The sequence below is a fragment of the Dioscorea cayenensis genome, chromosome 2 (genome assembly GCF_009730915.1).
Source record: "Dioscorea cayenensis subsp. rotundata cultivar TDr96_F1 chromosome 2, TDr96_F1_v2_PseudoChromosome.rev07_lg8_w22 25.fasta, whole genome shotgun sequence".
Taxonomy (NCBI): Eukaryota; Viridiplantae; Streptophyta; class Magnoliopsida; order Dioscoreales; family Dioscoreaceae; genus Dioscorea; species Dioscorea cayenensis.
The window spans coordinates 23,436,076-23,455,672 of record NC_052472.1 but is presented as its reverse complement, the minus strand read 5'-3'; the positions used below and the strand labels follow the sequence as shown (position 1 = coordinate 23,455,672).

Sequence of the window (19,597 nt, the reverse complement as noted above, 5' to 3'; positions counted from 1 at the left end):
GGGAGTATCATTTTAATTTTTCTTTATTCTATTTTTTTCAGATGTAACATATATTGTAATAATATATATATAAATATACGTGTATATATAGAGTCCAAAGAAATGGTCAAGGAATTGTCACTCCAACAAGACTGCTGCCTTGATTTGCACTTGTGGAATATATATGAGCAAATATATAAATAAACATATAAATATCATGTTTACTTACCTTCCTCATAAATACTCATTTTTTGTTTATTTATTTTAAATGATGCAATGGACAAAAAAAGGATGATGAATGTATCCCTCATGTTTCAGTAAAGCTACTTTTTATACAAAACTAATTTGAATGTTTATATATTACAAGACATTTTACATTAAAAAAAAAATGTTTGAGTTCATTATTCAAAAAAGAAAAATACATACATATCCACACACACATATGAGCAGTTGTGAAAGTGGTATGAAAATAAATCATGAAAATGATTTTGATTTTCTATATATTTATTGGACATTGTTTTGTATGTATTTATTTATTTATTTAAAAACAAAAGTTAAAAAGAATTAATGAACATCGCATTTCCACTCATTTTTGTACCTGTCATCCAAACAACATGCATCCACTTCTACGGCTAACATTGAGATCATGCAACAACATTCATGCCCTCACAGGCTTTGGTATCAAATTTACCAAAATTTGGACAAATTTTGAATTCACTCTCAATCCCACAGATTAGTACTAATTCAGTGAATTGTAATTCCTCATATATATATATATATATATATATATATATAATAGCCTCCAAATAGTCAAGTTTTCTTTAAAAAAAAATTGGTTAAATCATATTTTTATTAAAAGAATGACAAGTACAGACTTGTGCAGTGATGCAAAAACAAAACTAAACAAATAACTTGACCTCAATATATATATATATATATATATATATTTTGACAATTTAATAACTAGACAAGTTTTTTAAATAAGTGAAAAATAATTGGTAAAATAAACCATATTTATAAGCTATAACTATGTATGTCAACTTACTAGTCGTATTTATTGTTTTTATTGCATTAGATAAATAAAAAAAAACAAATATATATATATATATAAAGGAGAGAAATAATAGCGAATTCGATGGGTTTACACGTGATAAATAACGAATTCTATATAGCATGGCTCCATATATATTTATGATTCATTGTTTTTTTTCTTTTTTTTTTTATTCATTGTTGATCACATATGGTCATATTTCTATTTCATTAAACAAAAATATAACATGGTTCGCAATAATTTCTTTTTCACATGTTGATCACACCCTTCGCAATAATTTTTTATAATTAAACAAATATAATATGATATATGAATATCATAAACAACTTTTTAATGAATGTGGTTTATTCACTTTTATAAAAACAAAAAAATATCATGAACAGAAAGTTACCTTCCATGGTTCTTAATCAAAGACAGTAATGCATGATATGACAATATTTTTTATTTGTTGGACCATTAAATTCAAGTGAATGAGCCATTTGTCAATCTAATCCATTAATTTCATCTTTATATCAATTATCTTAACATTGATGTTATTAACCAGTCCTATATTAGTCAAAATCAATTTAATGAAAATGTTAATCACATTTGCATGATCATTTACTGTCTTCACTTGATGTGGTGAAGACTATTTTTTTTAATTGATATCTGAATGGATACTGTTTATTAATTTTTATCAAAATTATTTACAATTATTTATTAAAGACATTATCATACATCATGCATGGCATGATGTTTTGTCATTAAACAAATATTACATTGTCATCCACCTTTCAATTGATGGCATTAACTGTTCAATATTATGATCTCACAATTTATTTGTCATTCTAATCCATTTTATTAGTATTATTTTTTTTTTATGAAATATCAACAATTTACGTACCAAGAGTGAACAAACATAGAGTTAATACCCCAACAATAAAAACAACCTATGTAGAAGATCTAAAATCAATAAATTTAGAGGTTGTTAGCACTCCAATGAGTCTTTATTTTATCTTTAGTGAAATAAAAATGGATAAAAACACAAATTATTAAAAACGAAAACAAAAACATGAGAAATAAAAAATAACAGAAACAACAACAACACACAAAGAGCAAAGAGACTTTCACCAGTGGTGAGGAGCTCAAAATTAAAAAAGAAGAGAGAAGACAAAGAAAGGAGAATGAAGAAGAGCAATAACTGGACTGGTGAAGACTGTCACCTGAAATCGTTGGTCTGCCCAGGTTGTCTGATGGAGTAAACTACTCCATGGCTAAAGTGTGTTCCGTATCGCTAATTTATCTTTAGTTTTTTACTTTCTATTTGTGTACCTTTGCTTGAATTTGAATGGATATTTTTTATTTATTGTTATCAAAATAATAACTTGCTTGAATATCAATATCATCGTTTATCACATTAATTTCGCACCACGCTTTGGTCATTAATCAAATATAACAAGCATGGTTATTGTTCCATTAAATCAATCATGGGCAATGATAATTATAGCTCTTAATCAATGATTAATAATGAATAGCAAATTTACAGTGGACGATATGACAAAACCTTTTGAGCCATTCAATTCTGGATAATGATCTGTTTGCAATTCTAATCCATTTCAATTATAGATTTGTTTTTATATCAATTATATTTCACTACATCTCATTCAGGCTATTAATTTTTTTTTTTTTTTGTTCCCCCTCCTTTTTTTTAACCAATGAAGACTATTTCTATTTAATTCTGGATTGCACACTATTTACCTATTTTTATCAGGTAGAACCAAAAAAAAAAAAGTTTTGCTCACACACATAAATCAAAATTGATTTTTTTAAAATCATAAAATATACAGATATTAAAGTCAAATCTCAATTTTTCATGGTCAATATGTTAATATGTTATATATAACACTTAATTAATTTGGTTAAATGAAAACAATGAATAGTTATGAATAAATCAAAATCACCAAACATGTTGTTTAACTTACTGGCTAATGCACAAAAATATTTCTCCATCAAATTTTGTTTGTTTAATATAATTATAGCCTTTTTTTAATTAGAGATATATCATATAATATAACCTCATACTCAATAATTACTATTTGATGTTTGTGTTGATTGGACAATTCTAATTTGATCTATACCGACTGTTTGTTATCTCATTGTCTCACTGTTTTTATTATGTCTTTTTATATTTTCTTTTATAATTTTATAATTTTAATTTTATTATTATATCTTTTCATACTTTCTTTTATAATTTTATATTTAAATTATGATTGATGTTGTGTTAAAAAAAATTATATACCAATATATGTTTTTTTTCATTTTGATATTCTTAGTCAATATTAGTGTAATCCAACAGTAAGAAAGTCCCATATAGAAGTTTATGTGTTCAAATCCCATCTCAAACATGGTGAACACTTTAAATAATGTGGCTTATTAACTTTGTCAAAAAATAATAATAACTTTAATATACTTATGATTTATCTATTTTCTAAAAAGAAAACTTTGCTTGTTTAGGCGTATAATTTGAACTAGACAGTGGGCTAGTCCAGTTTTAACACTGAACTTAAGAGCTAAAAAGCTAGCCCAGTTCCAACAAAATAGTCCATCTTTGTGAGCTTGGAATGAGAAATGGAAAGTTCACAGAAAAAATTAAAAAAAAGATTATTTCATTAAGAAAACAGATACTTAAATAATGACAAAGAAACAGTATTTGATTTCTGTAATTTGGTACATGATTAACATCTGTGTGCATTTCCGCCAAACATAAGTTCATGTCAATCAAGAATTGTCAAACTGCATATCAAGAACTGACACAATTATACCTTCATTCATTTCTGATAGTTTACAGAAAAAACAAAAAAAGAACTGATCATGTCATTAAGAAATCAGATCCCTGCATAATGATTAAGAAATTAAACAGTACATGATTTCTGCAATGTGGTACATGAACAAAGTTAGTTGTGCATTTCTGTGAAACATAAATCATGTCAATCAAGAACTGTTAACTGCATATCAAGAATGAACACAATATTTACAGTCATTCAATTATTACTGATAATGATCACATGAGTTACAAGCTATGAAAATTTCAGCATTACAAGATTGTTCTGTTCTTTATCTCATTAAGCTTGTACAACTTTTTCTTGGGCCATAACAGGAAGAGGAGGAGGAGCAGGAGCAGGAGGGCCATAGAACTGGGACGGCCGGTGTGTCTCATAACGTCCTCTGGCCCTGCCGCAAAGGAAGCATGCTAGAGCGAGGATCACAATCAACAGAAGCAGTGGCAAGGATATCACAATCACATAGCCCATGTTCTTCCCTCAATCCTAGCTAGTTAAACACTAATCAACAAGTTAGAAAAGAAAACTATAGAAATTGAAACAAATCTCTTTCAATCCAAACAAAATTCAGAGAAGAAGAAGAAGAGGATGAGCATACCTCTGAAGAAGCAAGAACTTGGTTTGAGATGTCTCTGATCTTGATGATGTAGTGATGCAAGATATGAATGAAGAAAATAGAGCAAGAGTCCAAATCAGCTTACCTGGAAATTTCAAAGCAAACCATATATATATATACTGGCACCGCTTGGCAACTAATATGTTGTACTTAACACTTAATTAATTTTAATTTTACTAAATGAAGACAATGAAGGATTAGGAATTTTAATCCTGCTGATTAGAGATGATAAGTGGGTATAGATGATAAATATAGTGCATAATCCAACCTAGATATTTAAATCATATTAGACGTAAATCAAAACATATGAACTAAGCTCAATTCAATTCAAAAACTCAAGCTGATAAATGAAAGATCCATAATCAGTTAAAATAAATAAAACAAACAAATCAGGTATCACATTAAATGCAAATCAAATATGTAACTAAACATATTGTGTAGATAAAAGAGCGAAGGAACTAGAGATATATAAGATGGCGAATATGTTCTTCAATGGCTAATATGAGACTATGTTTCTCAAGCAAACTTGCTTTGTTTGGATTAAGCCTTGGTCTAGGCCAGTTTTAACAGTGATCTTGGAGCCAGTCCAGTTGCAAACCCAATGCTCTATATTTGTGAGTTTGTGGGGGGGGCCAATTATTGTCTTTATCTAAAAAAAAAAAAATTACAACCATGTATGTACTTTTTCTAGGTTCTTTAGACAGTGTGTGTGGAATGAGAGGAAGTTTAGGAAAAAAAAAGGGTAGAAAATGCAAAGTTTACAGGAAAAAAAAGGGTCATGTTAATCACACAACAATGAGTATAAATTAAGTAAACAGGTACTTGAATAATGACAAAGAAACAGGATATCATTTCTGCAACTCAGTAAATGAACAACTTTGTGCATTTCTGCCGAACATAATCATGTCAATCAAGAAATGTCAACTGCATATCAAGAATGGACACAATTCTGCATTCATTCATTGCTGATATATATGATCACATGAGTTACAAGAGATGAAAATTTTAGTATTACATGATTGCTCTTACTAATTATAAGCCGGGAGAACTTTATCTTGGGGCAAAACAGGAGGAGAAGCAAGCAAGCCGGAGAATTGGGCAGGCCGGTACGTCTAACAGCCTCCCCTGCCGCAAAGGTAGCATGCTAGAGCGATGATCACAATCAAAATAAGCAGTGGCAAGGATATCACAATCACAAAACCCATGTTCTTCCCTCAATATCCTAATTAAACACTAATTCATCATCGGTTAATAAGCAACAAGTTATAAATAACTGTTGAGATTCAAGTTGTAAAGAAGAGGTAGTATTTCGTATTTCTGAAACAAAGCTCTTCAATCAAAACAAAATTCACAAAGTTGTGTATAACTGAGAGAAGAAGGGAACCATACCTCTGAAGAAGCAAGAGCTTGGTTTGAGATGTCTGATCTTGATGATGTAGTAAAGCAAGAAATGAAGAAGAAAATAGAGCAAGAGTACAAATCAGCTTATCTGGAAATTTCCAAGCAAACCATTTACTGGCACCAGTTGTCAACTGGAAGTGTTACTTTCACCCTTATTGCCTACACCCACTTATTTATGTTTAGAAAATGACAAGCACCTGATTTCAATTCTGAATACTTTTTATTACAGATAAAAAAAGTTCTTAGGAAGTAAATACAACAAAGGTCCCGACAACTTCATTTCACAAAGCATGAACTAGATGATACATTATGAAAGGGATTCTATTATTCTAAAGATGCATCATCCCCTGCTAGTCCACTAGGGAGAATTCCGAACACTAGTTAACCATTGCCTGAGAGCTTTCTCTTGTAACGCCTGAAGACCGATATCAGGTTCTGCTTTCCTTTGGGGAAGGCGATGTCACCTGCCGGAGTGCCTGCCCTGCCTTTACGGCTACATATCGCAGCTTCCACCTGATTTAACAGGCGCAGGATTGATTCTGCAGTTGTACGGTGCTGATCAGGCCCGCATTGGATCTCTTCAAAGGCAGGCATGATTGCTTCGGTGAGTTGAACGCAGTGGCATGGCTTGAGCACAATCCTCACCTGAGTAAATCCAGGTGCTAGAATTCCCTGCATCAGAGATTCAAAATGCTAGTATCACAATGCATGCATCCAAGACAATCAAAAGCTGATAAAAAGTTTTAGAGAGAATCAGACCTGGAGGCGATTGAGAACATAAGTGTATTTACCCCAGAGTTCTGGCCTGTTCTCAGTGAGTAACAGCTCTAATATCCGACGAACGCACCAAACACCAAAACTGATAATGAGACTAAACTGCCAGATACATTTATCGCCGCAGAAGGGAAGAGGAGGATAGTTCCCAAAACCAGCATCCTCAACGCCATCTTCCTCTCTGTTCTTCGTTCTCTCTGCCTCCGCTGTCTGGTTTATCAGCTCTTCATCAGCGCCACCTTTCTGTCTGAACAACCAGATAGCTCCCTCCACTTTCAAGAGCTTTATGATACAAGCTCTGAAGGAATTTAGGAGAAACATTTCTGATTCTGCACTGGCATAGAATTCTTCCTCAGAATCCATTCCAGTGTCTGTTCTATTATCAGTCATCGACAATGGGCGAAAGTGCTGCTCATATGGAAGTAGACTCCAGGGAGAACTCGGGTTAAAAGGTTGTCCGGGTGCAGCAAACCGAGATTCTGGATAATTCAGTCCTGAAGATGTCCCGCCTGCACCGGAATCTGGAGCAGAAGATTCAGCAGGCGGAGCATCCTCAAACTCCAATCCGGCTTCCGATGGATCTTCCACATAAAAGATAGCCGGTGGACCACCTTCATCTTGTTCCATATGAGCATCAGCACCAGAATTATCAGGTTGACGAGAAGGCATGCCCCATGAATCATTTGATTCTGCATTACGTGCCCAAAATGGAGCTCCCTCTTGAGCTGAGAATGAAGCAAAAACACTAGAAGTGCTCTGGCGAGATTGTGCGCCATTGTTTGCATGGGTTCTAGGAAATGTTCTGGGGGCCTCCAAACTCAGACCAAACAAAATGTCTAATCCAAGGTTCTGCGCATTTATCGTCAGCTTCCCATGAAGATCAAAGAACATGCCCCAGAATTCATCAAGGATGGCAGCAAATTGGCGCTTTGCTGCACGAGTGAATGCAAACTCTCCTACATCATCACTTGTGCTTACACCTTTCCCTCTCATACTAGGTGTAGAAGGAAAGGCCTCATCACAATTAGATTCTGCTTGTTCAATAGGTTGTACTTGAAGATTAGCGACAGTGGGATCATGTGTGCTATCAGAACCTGCTTCTTCGAGCTCAGGTAGCTCCACTTGAATCATTTGCAAGTCAAGATCAAATGCATGAGTACCTGCTGTATTGGTCGATGACCAGAATGGCATGAAGGCCATATACACGATGAAGCTCAAAGACATGATTGTGAGGACAAGAAGGATAATGTAGGTGAGTGTCACGCCACTTCCTGTATCTCCCCTGAGCTCAGCCACCCATGAACTATGTCCACATACAAGCTCCAGCAGAAAGACGACTTGAGCAATGACCATAGTAACAAACAGAGACAAACCTAACATCCCCAAAGACCGAGAGAGTTTGAAAGCCCCCATTTGAGATGTCGATGAAGAAACCCGAAGAAGAGGAATAATAGATGATGGTAGAAGTATGCCCAATAGAACTTGACAAAAGAGAAGCACCTGATAGATCCCCTCAAAACTCAATGTATGAATGTGATAAAGTATAACAATGAGGATGAAACTCTTAACCGTTCTGTCGCGATGAACTGGAACAGGGAACTCCTCTGTAAAGAGTTGAAGAGAAATCACTTCCCAACAACTATGCTGAACTAAACTAGTTATCAGACAAGATAACCAAAAAAGCACAAGAAAGAGAAGTAAAGCTCCAGGATTTCCGTATATCTGCCACAGAACGAAAACAAGATAAATGTGTGATCATATGATTCGCATAAATTATATAAGATATGAAACTCAGTCATAGAGTGTAGTAAGAAAATCACAGAAATGGTTCAAAACTGGAATCATCCTATATATATATTATATATGAAAAAGAACTGTCATTTTCTTCTGGCAAAACAACATATTATGACATAAATCTACAAAATCAAAAAAGACAGAACTAAAAATTTCACAGAATCCATGCAGAAAAATAAGTATATGGAACTAGAAACAGATATACTGGAAAACTGAACAGGCTGAAAGAATGTAAGCAGAGAGTAAACAAACCCAAAGGCCCAAAACAGAAATCACTCCAAACCCTAAATACAGGAGAAGCACTGGACAGACTTTGATCGCACAGTCTCACTCTATGATCAAAAAGAAAGAAAAAGAAGATCTACTCACTCCAGAATACCTCTCATCTCTTAGAATGAGAGGATACGCAAACCTTCGACAAAACAACATATTATGACATAAATCTACAAAATTGAAAGGATACAATAAAAAAGTTCACAGAATCCATCCAGAAAAATTAGTTGATGGAAATAGAAACAGATATACTGAAAAACTGAGCATGCTGAAAGAGTGTAAGCAGAGAATAAACAAACCCAGAAGCCCAGTACAGAAATCACTCCACACCCTAAACACAGGAGAAGCACTGAACAGACTTTGATCGCACAGTATCACTCTATGATAAAAAAGAAAGAAGAAGAAGATTTAAGCACTCCAGAATACGTCTCGTCTCTTAGAATGAGAGGATACAGAAACCATTGGCCTATATTTATATCGAAACCGACTCTAACTCATTTAATGCATTCATCCTATCTGGGTGTACCTCCATTGCATATATAGTAAGTACTTATGGGGCAATTAAACTCTAACCATAATGGCGAAGTTTTTGAATTCAACAATGGCCATGATTCCTATTATTGTCAACCCTGCAATAGCACTTTCAACCTATCCATCCAAAAAAAAAAACTCAATAGAAGTCAGATTAACCAAAATTTATCCCGAACTTGTATGTTTAATGGACAAAAGTCTAAATGTTAAGGTCATATGTAAATTATAAATTATATATAATTAGTTATGCATCAACCAAAGACCTGAAAACACATTTAAGTATCCTGGATTGCGGTATTGTCAAGTGATTTGACAGAAATGTTGGTCTAGGCAATGGCCAGGCAGGCATTCAAACTAATTAAAAATACGAAGACTTGATTTGAAGTCCTATGTGATGGGTTGAAGTATAAAAAAACAAACACCAGTATTAACCAATTCACAAAAAATGAGGGATTAATAAAAGAATCTATAGAACTTTTAAATACTAATAATAATCAAGAACATGTAAAAGCTCAAGATGTTTATAATATCATTATCAACATGTATAGAAGTTTTGATCATTACTGGTGTATCATTTACATCATCACATAAATTAATAACAAATGAAGCAGTTAAGTATGAGCAGCAAAATAAATAGATCATTGCATATTTAGTATCAATTTGATTCTATTATCACAAAAAGCTATCAAGGGGGCTCAATGCTTAAAAACTTCTTGCAAACCTGTAGTATATGTCTAGGTGGCATACTTTCAATTCATTTAAATATTTAAACTTATCATTTTCAATCTTTTTCCAATTCTAGTAAAGTCAGCCCTAGCTTCAGTCTACTTGCTGTCTTGTTATATGTATGTAGAAAACTACTCATTAATTGTCATAACATCTTGTTCTATAATTTTATATATCTGTGGCACCTTGATACATCTTCTGGATTAATAATAAGTTTGATTTTGTATTGTCATGCATGGTGAAAGCAGATCCAAACTTGGTCTTCAGTAACAGTTTGAAACTAGATGACTTGATGTACACTTTATGATAACAAAAGAAAAATGCATGAATTTCAATAGACTAGTGAGGGGCATTTACATTTTTGCACTAAGTGCATTTTAAAAGATCCAGCTTACGGGTAATTGGCTGGTTTAATAAATTACATCAAACATAAGGGCTCAATACATCTTATTTAATATGTCAAAACCCTTGAGGGAGAAGAAACAACTACGAAGCAAGTAAAATCAGGAGGATTTTGTCGATTGAATATTTTTATTCTATGCACTAACTTTTAAAATATATATATATATATATATATATAATCAACATTGGTAGATGAGTTAGGGCCACCTTCAGTAACCTTAAGAATTTCCTTTTGTAACAGCATCAACTCTTTGTAAAGTTAGCCTTGTATCATTTTAGACATAACAATTTTTAACAAATATGACATTTTGTTATATCGTGATATGTAAGGCAAAATCTAATTGAGGATTCAAAATTAGTTCAGCAAGTAAAATGGAAATTGGTTAACCAATTTTTATACCATTTTTGGACCAGTTTTCAACCGGAATTGAAGTACCAACAACTGGGTTATTAGAAAATGAATTTCAACCATGGAACAGTTGACTATATCAAGGGCATCTCTAGCTCTCTGCATATCGAAAATAAAACAATGATGAACTTGCACAATAGAAAGAAAGATGATATAGAATGGGACACTTAATTTGGGCAGTGATCAATGGAGAATTTGAAAGTTGAACAATAGCAACATACAAAAGGGTCAATCTGATAAAAGGAAGCAAGAGTGAAAATATAAGAATGATCATCGACCACAACAATCATCATGTCTATTATGTCACAAATGTTCTTGATGAATAACTCACATCCAAGATCATGACATGAAATCATGTAATATTCTTGTTGAAGTGCTTCCCTCTGAAAGAAGCAATTCCATTCGTAGGCGACACAAGGAGACAAGTAGTTGGCCAAAAACATCCTATCAGGAAATTCACTTCTCCCTTCAAGACATTTTTATTTTTCTCTCTGTTATGTCATTTTTTATGATTTATTGGTGCCAGAATTACTTTATCCTCTCTGTGCTCTAATTCTAAATTAGGAGTCTCAACATATATCAGAGACAACAAACAGCTAGTGTAAGGAAGGTGATGCTAAGAAGCAAATAACACCTACAACAAGTCCCTTGGAAAGAAAACTTTGAGACACAGCTGCTTTTTTAACAGGACTGTAGGAAGGGCAATATCTATATTTTAAGAAAGCTTGCTAATTTTGAATAAGATCATTAAAAAACAAACTGAAAAGAACAAGAAAATAAGTAATCCTAATTAAAATAAATGAACAAAACTAGCTTCATGCAAATCAAGATAGACAATTTCAACCATTTTGCAAATTCACCAACAGAAAAAGATAAAAAAGAAAAGATGGCCAGCTAAATTTAAAGTATAAAGCATTTTCTTGCAAACAATCAAAACATAGATTTAATCAATAAATAAAATGAACGTTTAAAATGAAAGATGAGAAAAAGAAAACCTGCTCCATCGACATGGAGGTATCTTGAAAATTAGGTACCGAAAGTCCCAAGTTCTCGAATAAGATAACTATTGCTGAGCTCCCCACCGCATAGTTTACCAGAAAAATACCAGTAAAAGTGAACAACATAGTGAAACATTGATCAATGATCAAGGAATTTATGCTTCCATTTAGAGTCCTTCTCTGTCGTTGAATCAAGGAAAGAAGTGAACTGAGTTATAAAGGACCATGGCATTTTTTTTGCGACAGAATTGAAACAAAATTTTAGATTATAGACGAAAGAGAAAGTAACAGATTTATCAAATACACTGATAAGGAAAAGGAACAAACAATTACAGAGCATAAAGGCAACTTCAAGCAATTTAAGAAAGGAAAAGGCATAAGAATTAGAATAAGTTCACCTGTGCAAGTAAAGATTGGATGTACAAATTGTGGGGCATAACATTCGCACCAAGAAGCGCAATGATTGCGTAAGCAGCCTCCCCGTTCAACCAAGAGGGATTGTCATGCCGGGGCAATGGATTGTCTTGCTGGCTGATGAGGGTTCCAAATACATAAAAGAACAATGTGAAGCCTGATATGCTGATGCATGCTGCCTTTATTTTGCTGGTTTGCTGCAGATCGTGCACCTCAATCATATGAAAAGTGTGTAATCCTAGGTCCTTGAAACTTATCTGAGAAATTTTAGTACTTACCCAAAAAAGACTAAGAAACGAAGAAGCCGACATGACAGTCACAGAGAAAAGCATGCAATGGGGCAGGCTTATCTCAAAAGTTAAGTTGAGTCCATATGCAGCACCCAAAATCTAGCATTATATCAAAGCACATTTCAGTCTTTACTGAGAGTCAAAAGAGTCAGTAATTCCAAGCAAAATAGTAAACTCCAATGATTAGTACAAAGAGTACCATTGACAGTTGGGACGTTATCATGGATATCAGCACTATAACTCCCAATGTCACACATGTGAAGTTCGAATACTCTTCTCTGCAAATCTTTAGCAAAAGAGGAAAGCAATAGGTTACTTAACAATTAGTGTGGAGTGGAAGACTATACTACAGCAACATGTAAACAGAAAATAGTGAAGGCCTTGCTGTATAAGAAACCATAATTCTGAGTAACATTTTCACCAGACTCATCATTGTCTCTATCGAAGCGACAAACGTAATTTAAGAAAGCATTATCAGGTGTAAGAATTACCCGTGCAAGGCTCTTATTTGTAACAAGACTAATACGAATCGCAATATACTGGAAGAAAATGCCAATCCAATTGAAGATAACTAGAACTAGCAGGAGATCAAGTCCAACATGAACACCTCCCTCAATAGCTGCAGCCCATTTTCCAAGATCAACATATCCAACGCATATCAGAAGGACAGATCCAATGACTTCAAAAATCTGCAGCTCCATTGCCAACCTCTGGATATTGATGAGAATCAGTAAGTCACTCTGGCAGAAAGAATCATGATGTGTTCACTTACTGTTTAACTAATCTATGCAGGAAAAAACTAACAAGAGATGTAGAAACCACAAACAAAATTTTTCTCAATTGAAACCCCATATTCTCCCCAAGACATGCTTCCTAATAACATAAATATAATAGCATTAAAATCAACCAATAAGCAAAGTTATTAATGGTGATCATGATCCTGTTGGTAAAATTGAAAAATCAATACCGAGGAAAAGAGAAGCTCAGATACCAGAAGTTTCAAAATTTTAAAGGAAAATAAGGTATAAAAATACAGGAGCGTGTAAGGCAAATGAATCAAATGGTATAGGTTGCATTTTTGGAAAACAGAAAACCTTCCATTAAAGGAGACCAAAACCATACATCCATTCCAGCAATGTTTGGGGAAACATGATTATTTTACATCTACACCATCAACACTGAGACTAACAACAGAAATCAATAATAAGAAACACAAACTGAAAACAAAATGTTCATATTCGGATGGCAAGCAATTAAAAGATGGGAAGTGAGCCATCTTTCCTGATCGATCAACCCATTCTCTAAAAGAAATAGCCAAAAACAAAAAAAGGACTGAGATCATTTTAAAATGCCCATCTTTCCTCTAATCAAAGAAATCCATACTCTATAAGAAACATACAGATGCCATTCTCAAAAAATAAAAATCACCAAAACATGATTGAGGAAAAAAAAAAAGAATCTTTATCCATAAAACATCACATGTTCATAATGAAAGAAGATAGAAATCTGCTACATATCAAATCATCTGAACATGTGGAAAAAAAAAGCAACACCGCTGGGCTGAACCACTGAAGGATCAGAACAACAAATTCTCCAAAAAAAAGAGAAAGAGATAAAACCCACTGTCCCTTTATATTGCCAGAAACAATAAACAAATGCATATTCCAGTACCCATTACAAACCTTCACAAGCACAGCACTCACAAGGGGAGAGAGAGAGAGCGCTAAAGAAAGAAAGGGAGAGAGCACTGCCTGAACTTGCAATGTGAATTGTTGCTGGAACACCAGGGATCTAACAAAGAGGAAGCGCTCTGGTACAGATAAGAGCATCCATAGAACCAATTCAAGGGTTTCCTTAATAACTTTGGCACATTTATGGGGTTGACGTCGTCTAGTGCCCAAGAGAACTGCCTTCAGAGTTCATCTCTTTCTTATGTCATTCACTCTCACTACTTGCCAAAATTTGAAAATTGTTTTTTTGGAAAACAAAAAAAAGGGGGAAAATGCAGTGGATGAAAGAGGCATTAGCTTCTTTCCTAATCGGGATCAAAACAGCCATTAATACATTGTGTGCAATGTGTATGAAACAAGTTGAAGCTTTATCATGGAAGAATCCTTCATGGCATAGTGACAAGTTTCACTACACTAGTTCTTTCTGTTATTGTGATGCTTGATGATAAAAATTTTTTTATAATTTATGTGATTTGTAAGTTGATAAATAAACACAGTATCATTCACTGTTAATCAAAAGATAAACCAACATTGCAAGTACATTTCTTTGTTTCTTATTGGGATGAGCAAGTGGATAAGCATTATCACTGGAGTATCAAATAGGACAAGTTGATAGAGAAGAAAACCAGAGTTCTGTTAAGCATGTGCAAATAGGCAGGCAAGTGAATCAAAACATCCCTGATTCAGCCTTAGATATAAGAACATTAATCAGAATCAGTAAAACAATAGGATTAACAATCTAGCCAAGTTTAGATCATCAATACAATACCATCAAAGCAACTGCTCAAATTTCTTAATGCAGCTGCACCGGTAGCAATCATTAAACCATACAGTCTATCGTAATTAATGTGAAGCTCTGAATTGTATAGTAGTTGTCATGCACAATACGACAAATTAAACGGTTCATAACGATTAATAAAAACATATTGTCACATTCCCTTAATGAGCCATACGACATTACACCATGCTGACGTTTTAAAACGACAAGGTTTGAACAATTTCTACGCATTGACATTTGCAATGCTCTAAGATATTTCCAAATACGCATTAGATAGCACTATGAGTTTAATAGCCTCAGTTCTAGAAAAGGTTGAGAAGAAACACAACATTTGAAAATGTCACACATTTTAATCTGTTGGAAGCCCTTGTTCAGAAAAAAGCAGAATGTAAATTCTACATCATCCTCCTCCAATGACCACTGCTCAAAGCATAAGGGTTGGATAGAGAAACAAGAAAGAGGAAAAAGAACTTGCTAAAATGAACTCACAAACTCGGCAAAAATTAAACTTGCTTAAAGCACAATAGTATTAAGAAAAGGAAATAAGAAACAACCATTACTCGCTCTGCATAACCATAGTCTTTCAAACACAATATAAAAGGCATTAGCACAAAAGAGAGGTCAAGAACACATTCTGGACCATGTTAGCTACCATAAATGATCAAAAGAAAATTGACACAGATAAACAATATTTATTTTCTTGGAATCAGTTCCTACATTCAGTTTTTACCATTACAAACGCCATTGAAAAAATCCTGACAGGGAAGATCACTGTACAGAATTTCTGATCAGGTAGAACAAGTAACACTCATGCAGAATAAGACATACTCTATTAACTCCAGTTGCAAACTCCAATATCATCTTCCTTCATCTTGTTGCCCATTAGGATGGCACAGCACCAACAATTCCGGAGTTTCCAAGCATAAACTTTGGCATAAGATGGCTGAAAGAATAAAGCAATAGAATACTTAAATATATATATATATATATATATATATATTATATATAAGGTAAGTTTGACAGTCAAAAGGAAAAGAAAATAGAAGACGTATAGAGAAAACATGATAAATAACCATAAAAGCTGTTCGCCTTCACAGTTTGCAGGCCATTGAAAATAGATGAAAGTGAAACATCCATAGTAATCATGATAACATTACACAAAAACATCGTCAGAACATCAAAGCCAAATTTTCAGAACTTAAGCAGAACATGAGAGAGAAAATCAACACAAATAAACAAACAAATACCTTACATAACCATCAAGAACAATGCATCTGAACTTAAATCATATCCAAGGAAACATACCCGTTGTAAATCTGAGATGCAAATCGAGACCCATTGTAGCAGATGAACCAAAGCAGCACCAGCATTAATATGTCTATCAGAATTAAGGAATACTCATTTTTAAATGCAAATATATCAACTTCAACACCCGGATCCCAAAATCTCACCTTCCCGCTAAAATTACCACGCAAATCAGAAAATAGACAAGAACAAATCCCAAATTGGTCCAAATAAACAAACGCCCATGTCCCAAAATCCCACCTTTCCCTTGAAATCACTTTATGAAACAGATTAAGACCCACCCACTTTTAAAAAAAAAAAAAATCCCATCTTTCCATCAGATAAATAAATAAATAGATGAAAAATTACAACTCCTAACGAAGATTTCCATATGTAAAGCACAAAGAGGATACTGAATAGGCAGCGCTCCCACCAATCGAGCATATAAAGCCCAATGGTGACATTGTAGAGGTGGATCTTCCTGCTCACCCAATTCATCCTTTGAACTTCTTGTATGAATCTAGATGGAAAAAGATGGAAACTTTCTATGGATTCAAGAGAAAGCGCAAAGAAAAAAAAAAGATGGATTTAGATTTGAAGAAACAAGTGTGAGATATGTGTTTATATATAGCGAGATCGAATGGGAATTTGGGAGAAGGTCAATGTTGGCGGGGAGAGACGAAGGACACAATAAGATTAAACAGGCCCATCTCACTAAACACGTGGTGAGTTTTAATTGGATAATTTTAACAGGTTGTCCATTAAGGTACTGACACGTAGTTGAGTAGAGTGTTCCTGGTTAGTTTTCGGGTTAAATGAAATGTTTTTAATCATTACGGCACGAATCTCAATGTGGTTTGAACGGATGCGATCGATACGACGAAGATTGAAAGGGTTTCGATGGAAGGGAGTGCCTCGTTTGACCCGGACTTGTTCAACAAATGAGTACTACGGTGTGACTCACCAACTTGTTTTTTTTGACATTTTTAAAAAAAATATAAAAGAAAAAATTCCTGAATTTCGGAGTTCATTAGAATAATCTTTTTCTGAAAATAATTTTTCCGATTAGATTCATTAAAAAATAAGTAGTTTTAATCTACCGAAGATATATAAGTGTATATATATATATATATATGTTGGAATCTTCGTCTTTCTTTTATTTTCTTTCATTTAGGCTTTGACTCAAAACAGAGAGTCATGAAAAAAAAATTATTTCCTAATTAATATTTTTTACATACACAAAAATTTAAATTTAAAATTATTTAATTAAAAAAATATGTCTCTATGTTTTTAGACCAACCTAGTTGGTTAGAAAGGTTTTCACTGCTTGTAGTTGCTTCTCTATTGTTATCATGTACTTTATGTATATTTAATTTGTTTATTTTAATACAATTATAATTTATTTATTTTTATCAAAAAATAATAATAAGTTATATGCAAATATAGTATCTATGTAATGATAATGTTCCAATAGATGCAAATAACACCAAGTGATATCAAGAATGGGGGCATAGCCCACCACGTTTTATGTGCTTTTGCAATTGAAGATGACTCGAGTTCAAAGTCCCTAAACTAGTAATTGCACATTTAACACTCATGTCCTTTCCGGTAAAGAGATTTCTCTAAAAAATGCACCAAATGACGTTGAATGGATTTAAAAGTCAAGCATAATAAATGTAATTTCGTTAGAAAAAAATATATATAATTAGCAATACCTATCTACATGAAAACAAGCTCTTTTATTTTATTATTTTTATTTTTAGAAAAAATAGATAAACAATATGCATTAAGAAAAAGCTCTCAACAAATAAAGCACCAACAAAAGTGTCAACATTCAGCCCACTAGAAGTGAGAAACCAAACACCGAAAAACAAACTCTTTTAATGACAATAAATAAAAATTTGGGACGTTAAAAAGATAAATTGGAATATAAAAAAACTACAATTCTCAATTCTTACAATATTTTTAATTGCAATAGAGGCAAGATGAGAAGTGTAGGAGCCTGACTTAAAATGGAATTTTCTCTATTTGATTTTTCTATGGCTTTCTTAATGACAGAGGATACCCCTGCTTTCAGCGAACATATTAATCCGTAAAATATATTTTATTAATTTGGGGCTACCTCTCCCATTCTAATATGTTTTTTATTATTATATCAGTGAGAACACGTTAAATGAATTCTTATCTTTCTATTTTTATTGAAATTATCCAATTTTGTTATGATTTGTGAAACCATGCATGATGCAGCATACATGCATACATGATATATATATATTCTGTTATTAGCTTTCAAAGTTCAACTACGTACAAAGATGTGATCATATATATAATTCTTTGAAATATTATTGGTACAAAGACAAAAGATTGGTGGTTTTTATCAATCATGAAGATATTGTATATATACCAAAGTACATGATCAGTGACTACGAAATTTATTCAAAGTTGTGAGATTAACTAACAAACCTTTAAACTCAAGAGGATATATATATATATATATTATCCTGTGCTTAATTTGTTGACACTTAAAATAATAATTAAATAAGTGTGCATTAAGATTGCAAGCTTGAACTTGATCAGAAATCAAGAACCAAAACATTGAAACTGAAGAGAAATAGCGGAAGAATTTAGGATCAAGTTATAACAAAATGATAGCATGCATAGTTGATAATTAAGGTTTTATAATTAATGTGCATTATTAGGATTTGCATGTATGATAAGAAGCACATTGTAATCCTTAAAGGCTTAAAGCTCTTTGTAGTGGAGCTTAACTACTCTATATGCCCACTCCACTACACCAAGCTAGCTAGACTTCATAAAGACTCACTTTTTAAAGACAAAAGCTAGCATGGCTATGCATGTTCTATGTTCATGAGAAAAGTTATTCTCATCCCCACAAGTGAGCATATATGGAAAAGGAACCATTAATTTATGAAAGACTATGAGAAGAAGTCAACACAAAAGCTTGTAATTCAGGCTTTCTCTCTCTCAAAGAAAACAAAACATGTGGCAATGAAGAGTGATCATGATTACACAGTTAATTTTATTTAAGCTTTAGTTTCTCATGCATGCTCTCTATATAGCTAGGCATATATATATATATATATATATACATAGGTCTCTTTTGCTTTCCACAGGTTCACAAGAGAGATTGCATGGTGACATATGCATGCATGATGAGTTAGAAAAGATGGGAAGTGAATTGAATTAAAGAGGGTGACTGGTTGCACAAAATCAAAGCACAAATGATGCATGTTTGCAAGGGAACTAGATGAGCATGATATATATATATGATGCTCTACTGAAGTAAACCAAAGTCAGAAGCTCATTC

At 33.2% G+C, this 19,597-nt stretch overlaps 1 protein-coding gene across 1 annotated transcript; it reads right to left on the bottom strand.

The window, feature by feature from the left end:
• Positions 1 to 3,954: 3,954 nt before the first annotated feature.
• Positions 3,955 to 14,306, bottom strand: LOC120275318 (protein ETHYLENE-INSENSITIVE 2-like). The gene is made up of 12 exons (XM_039281853.1): positions 14,160 to 14,306; positions 13,282 to 13,350; positions 12,969 to 13,217; positions 12,677 to 12,763; positions 12,466 to 12,576; positions 12,172 to 12,384; positions 11,771 to 11,953; positions 6,626 to 8,362; positions 5,855 to 6,538; positions 5,495 to 5,687; positions 4,448 to 4,550; positions 3,955 to 4,339 (listed from the first exon to the last, which is right to left on the bottom strand). The coding sequence occupies exons 1-9, from the start codon at positions 14,304 to 14,306 to the stop codon at positions 6,248 to 6,250; spliced, it is 3,087 nt and encodes a 1,028-aa protein (XP_039137787.1). The 3' UTR covers positions 3,955 to 4,339; positions 4,448 to 4,550; positions 5,495 to 5,687; positions 5,855 to 6,247.
• Positions 14,307 to 19,597: the final 5,291 nt, after the last annotated feature.

Coding starts and splice junctions, on each gene's coding strand:
- LOC120275318 (XM_039281853.1), bottom strand. CDS start 14,306: ATGCTCTTATCTGTACCAGAGCGCTTCCTCTTTGTTAGATCCCTGGTG. Junction 13,351..14,159: donor TGAGTGCTGTGCTTGTGAAG/GTTTGTAATGGG, acceptor TTATGTTATTAG/GAAGCATGTCTTGGGGAGAA. Junction 8,363..11,770: donor CCTCCATGTCGATGGAGCAG/GTTTTCTTTTTC, acceptor GTTCTGTGGCAG/ATATACGGAAATCCTGGAGC.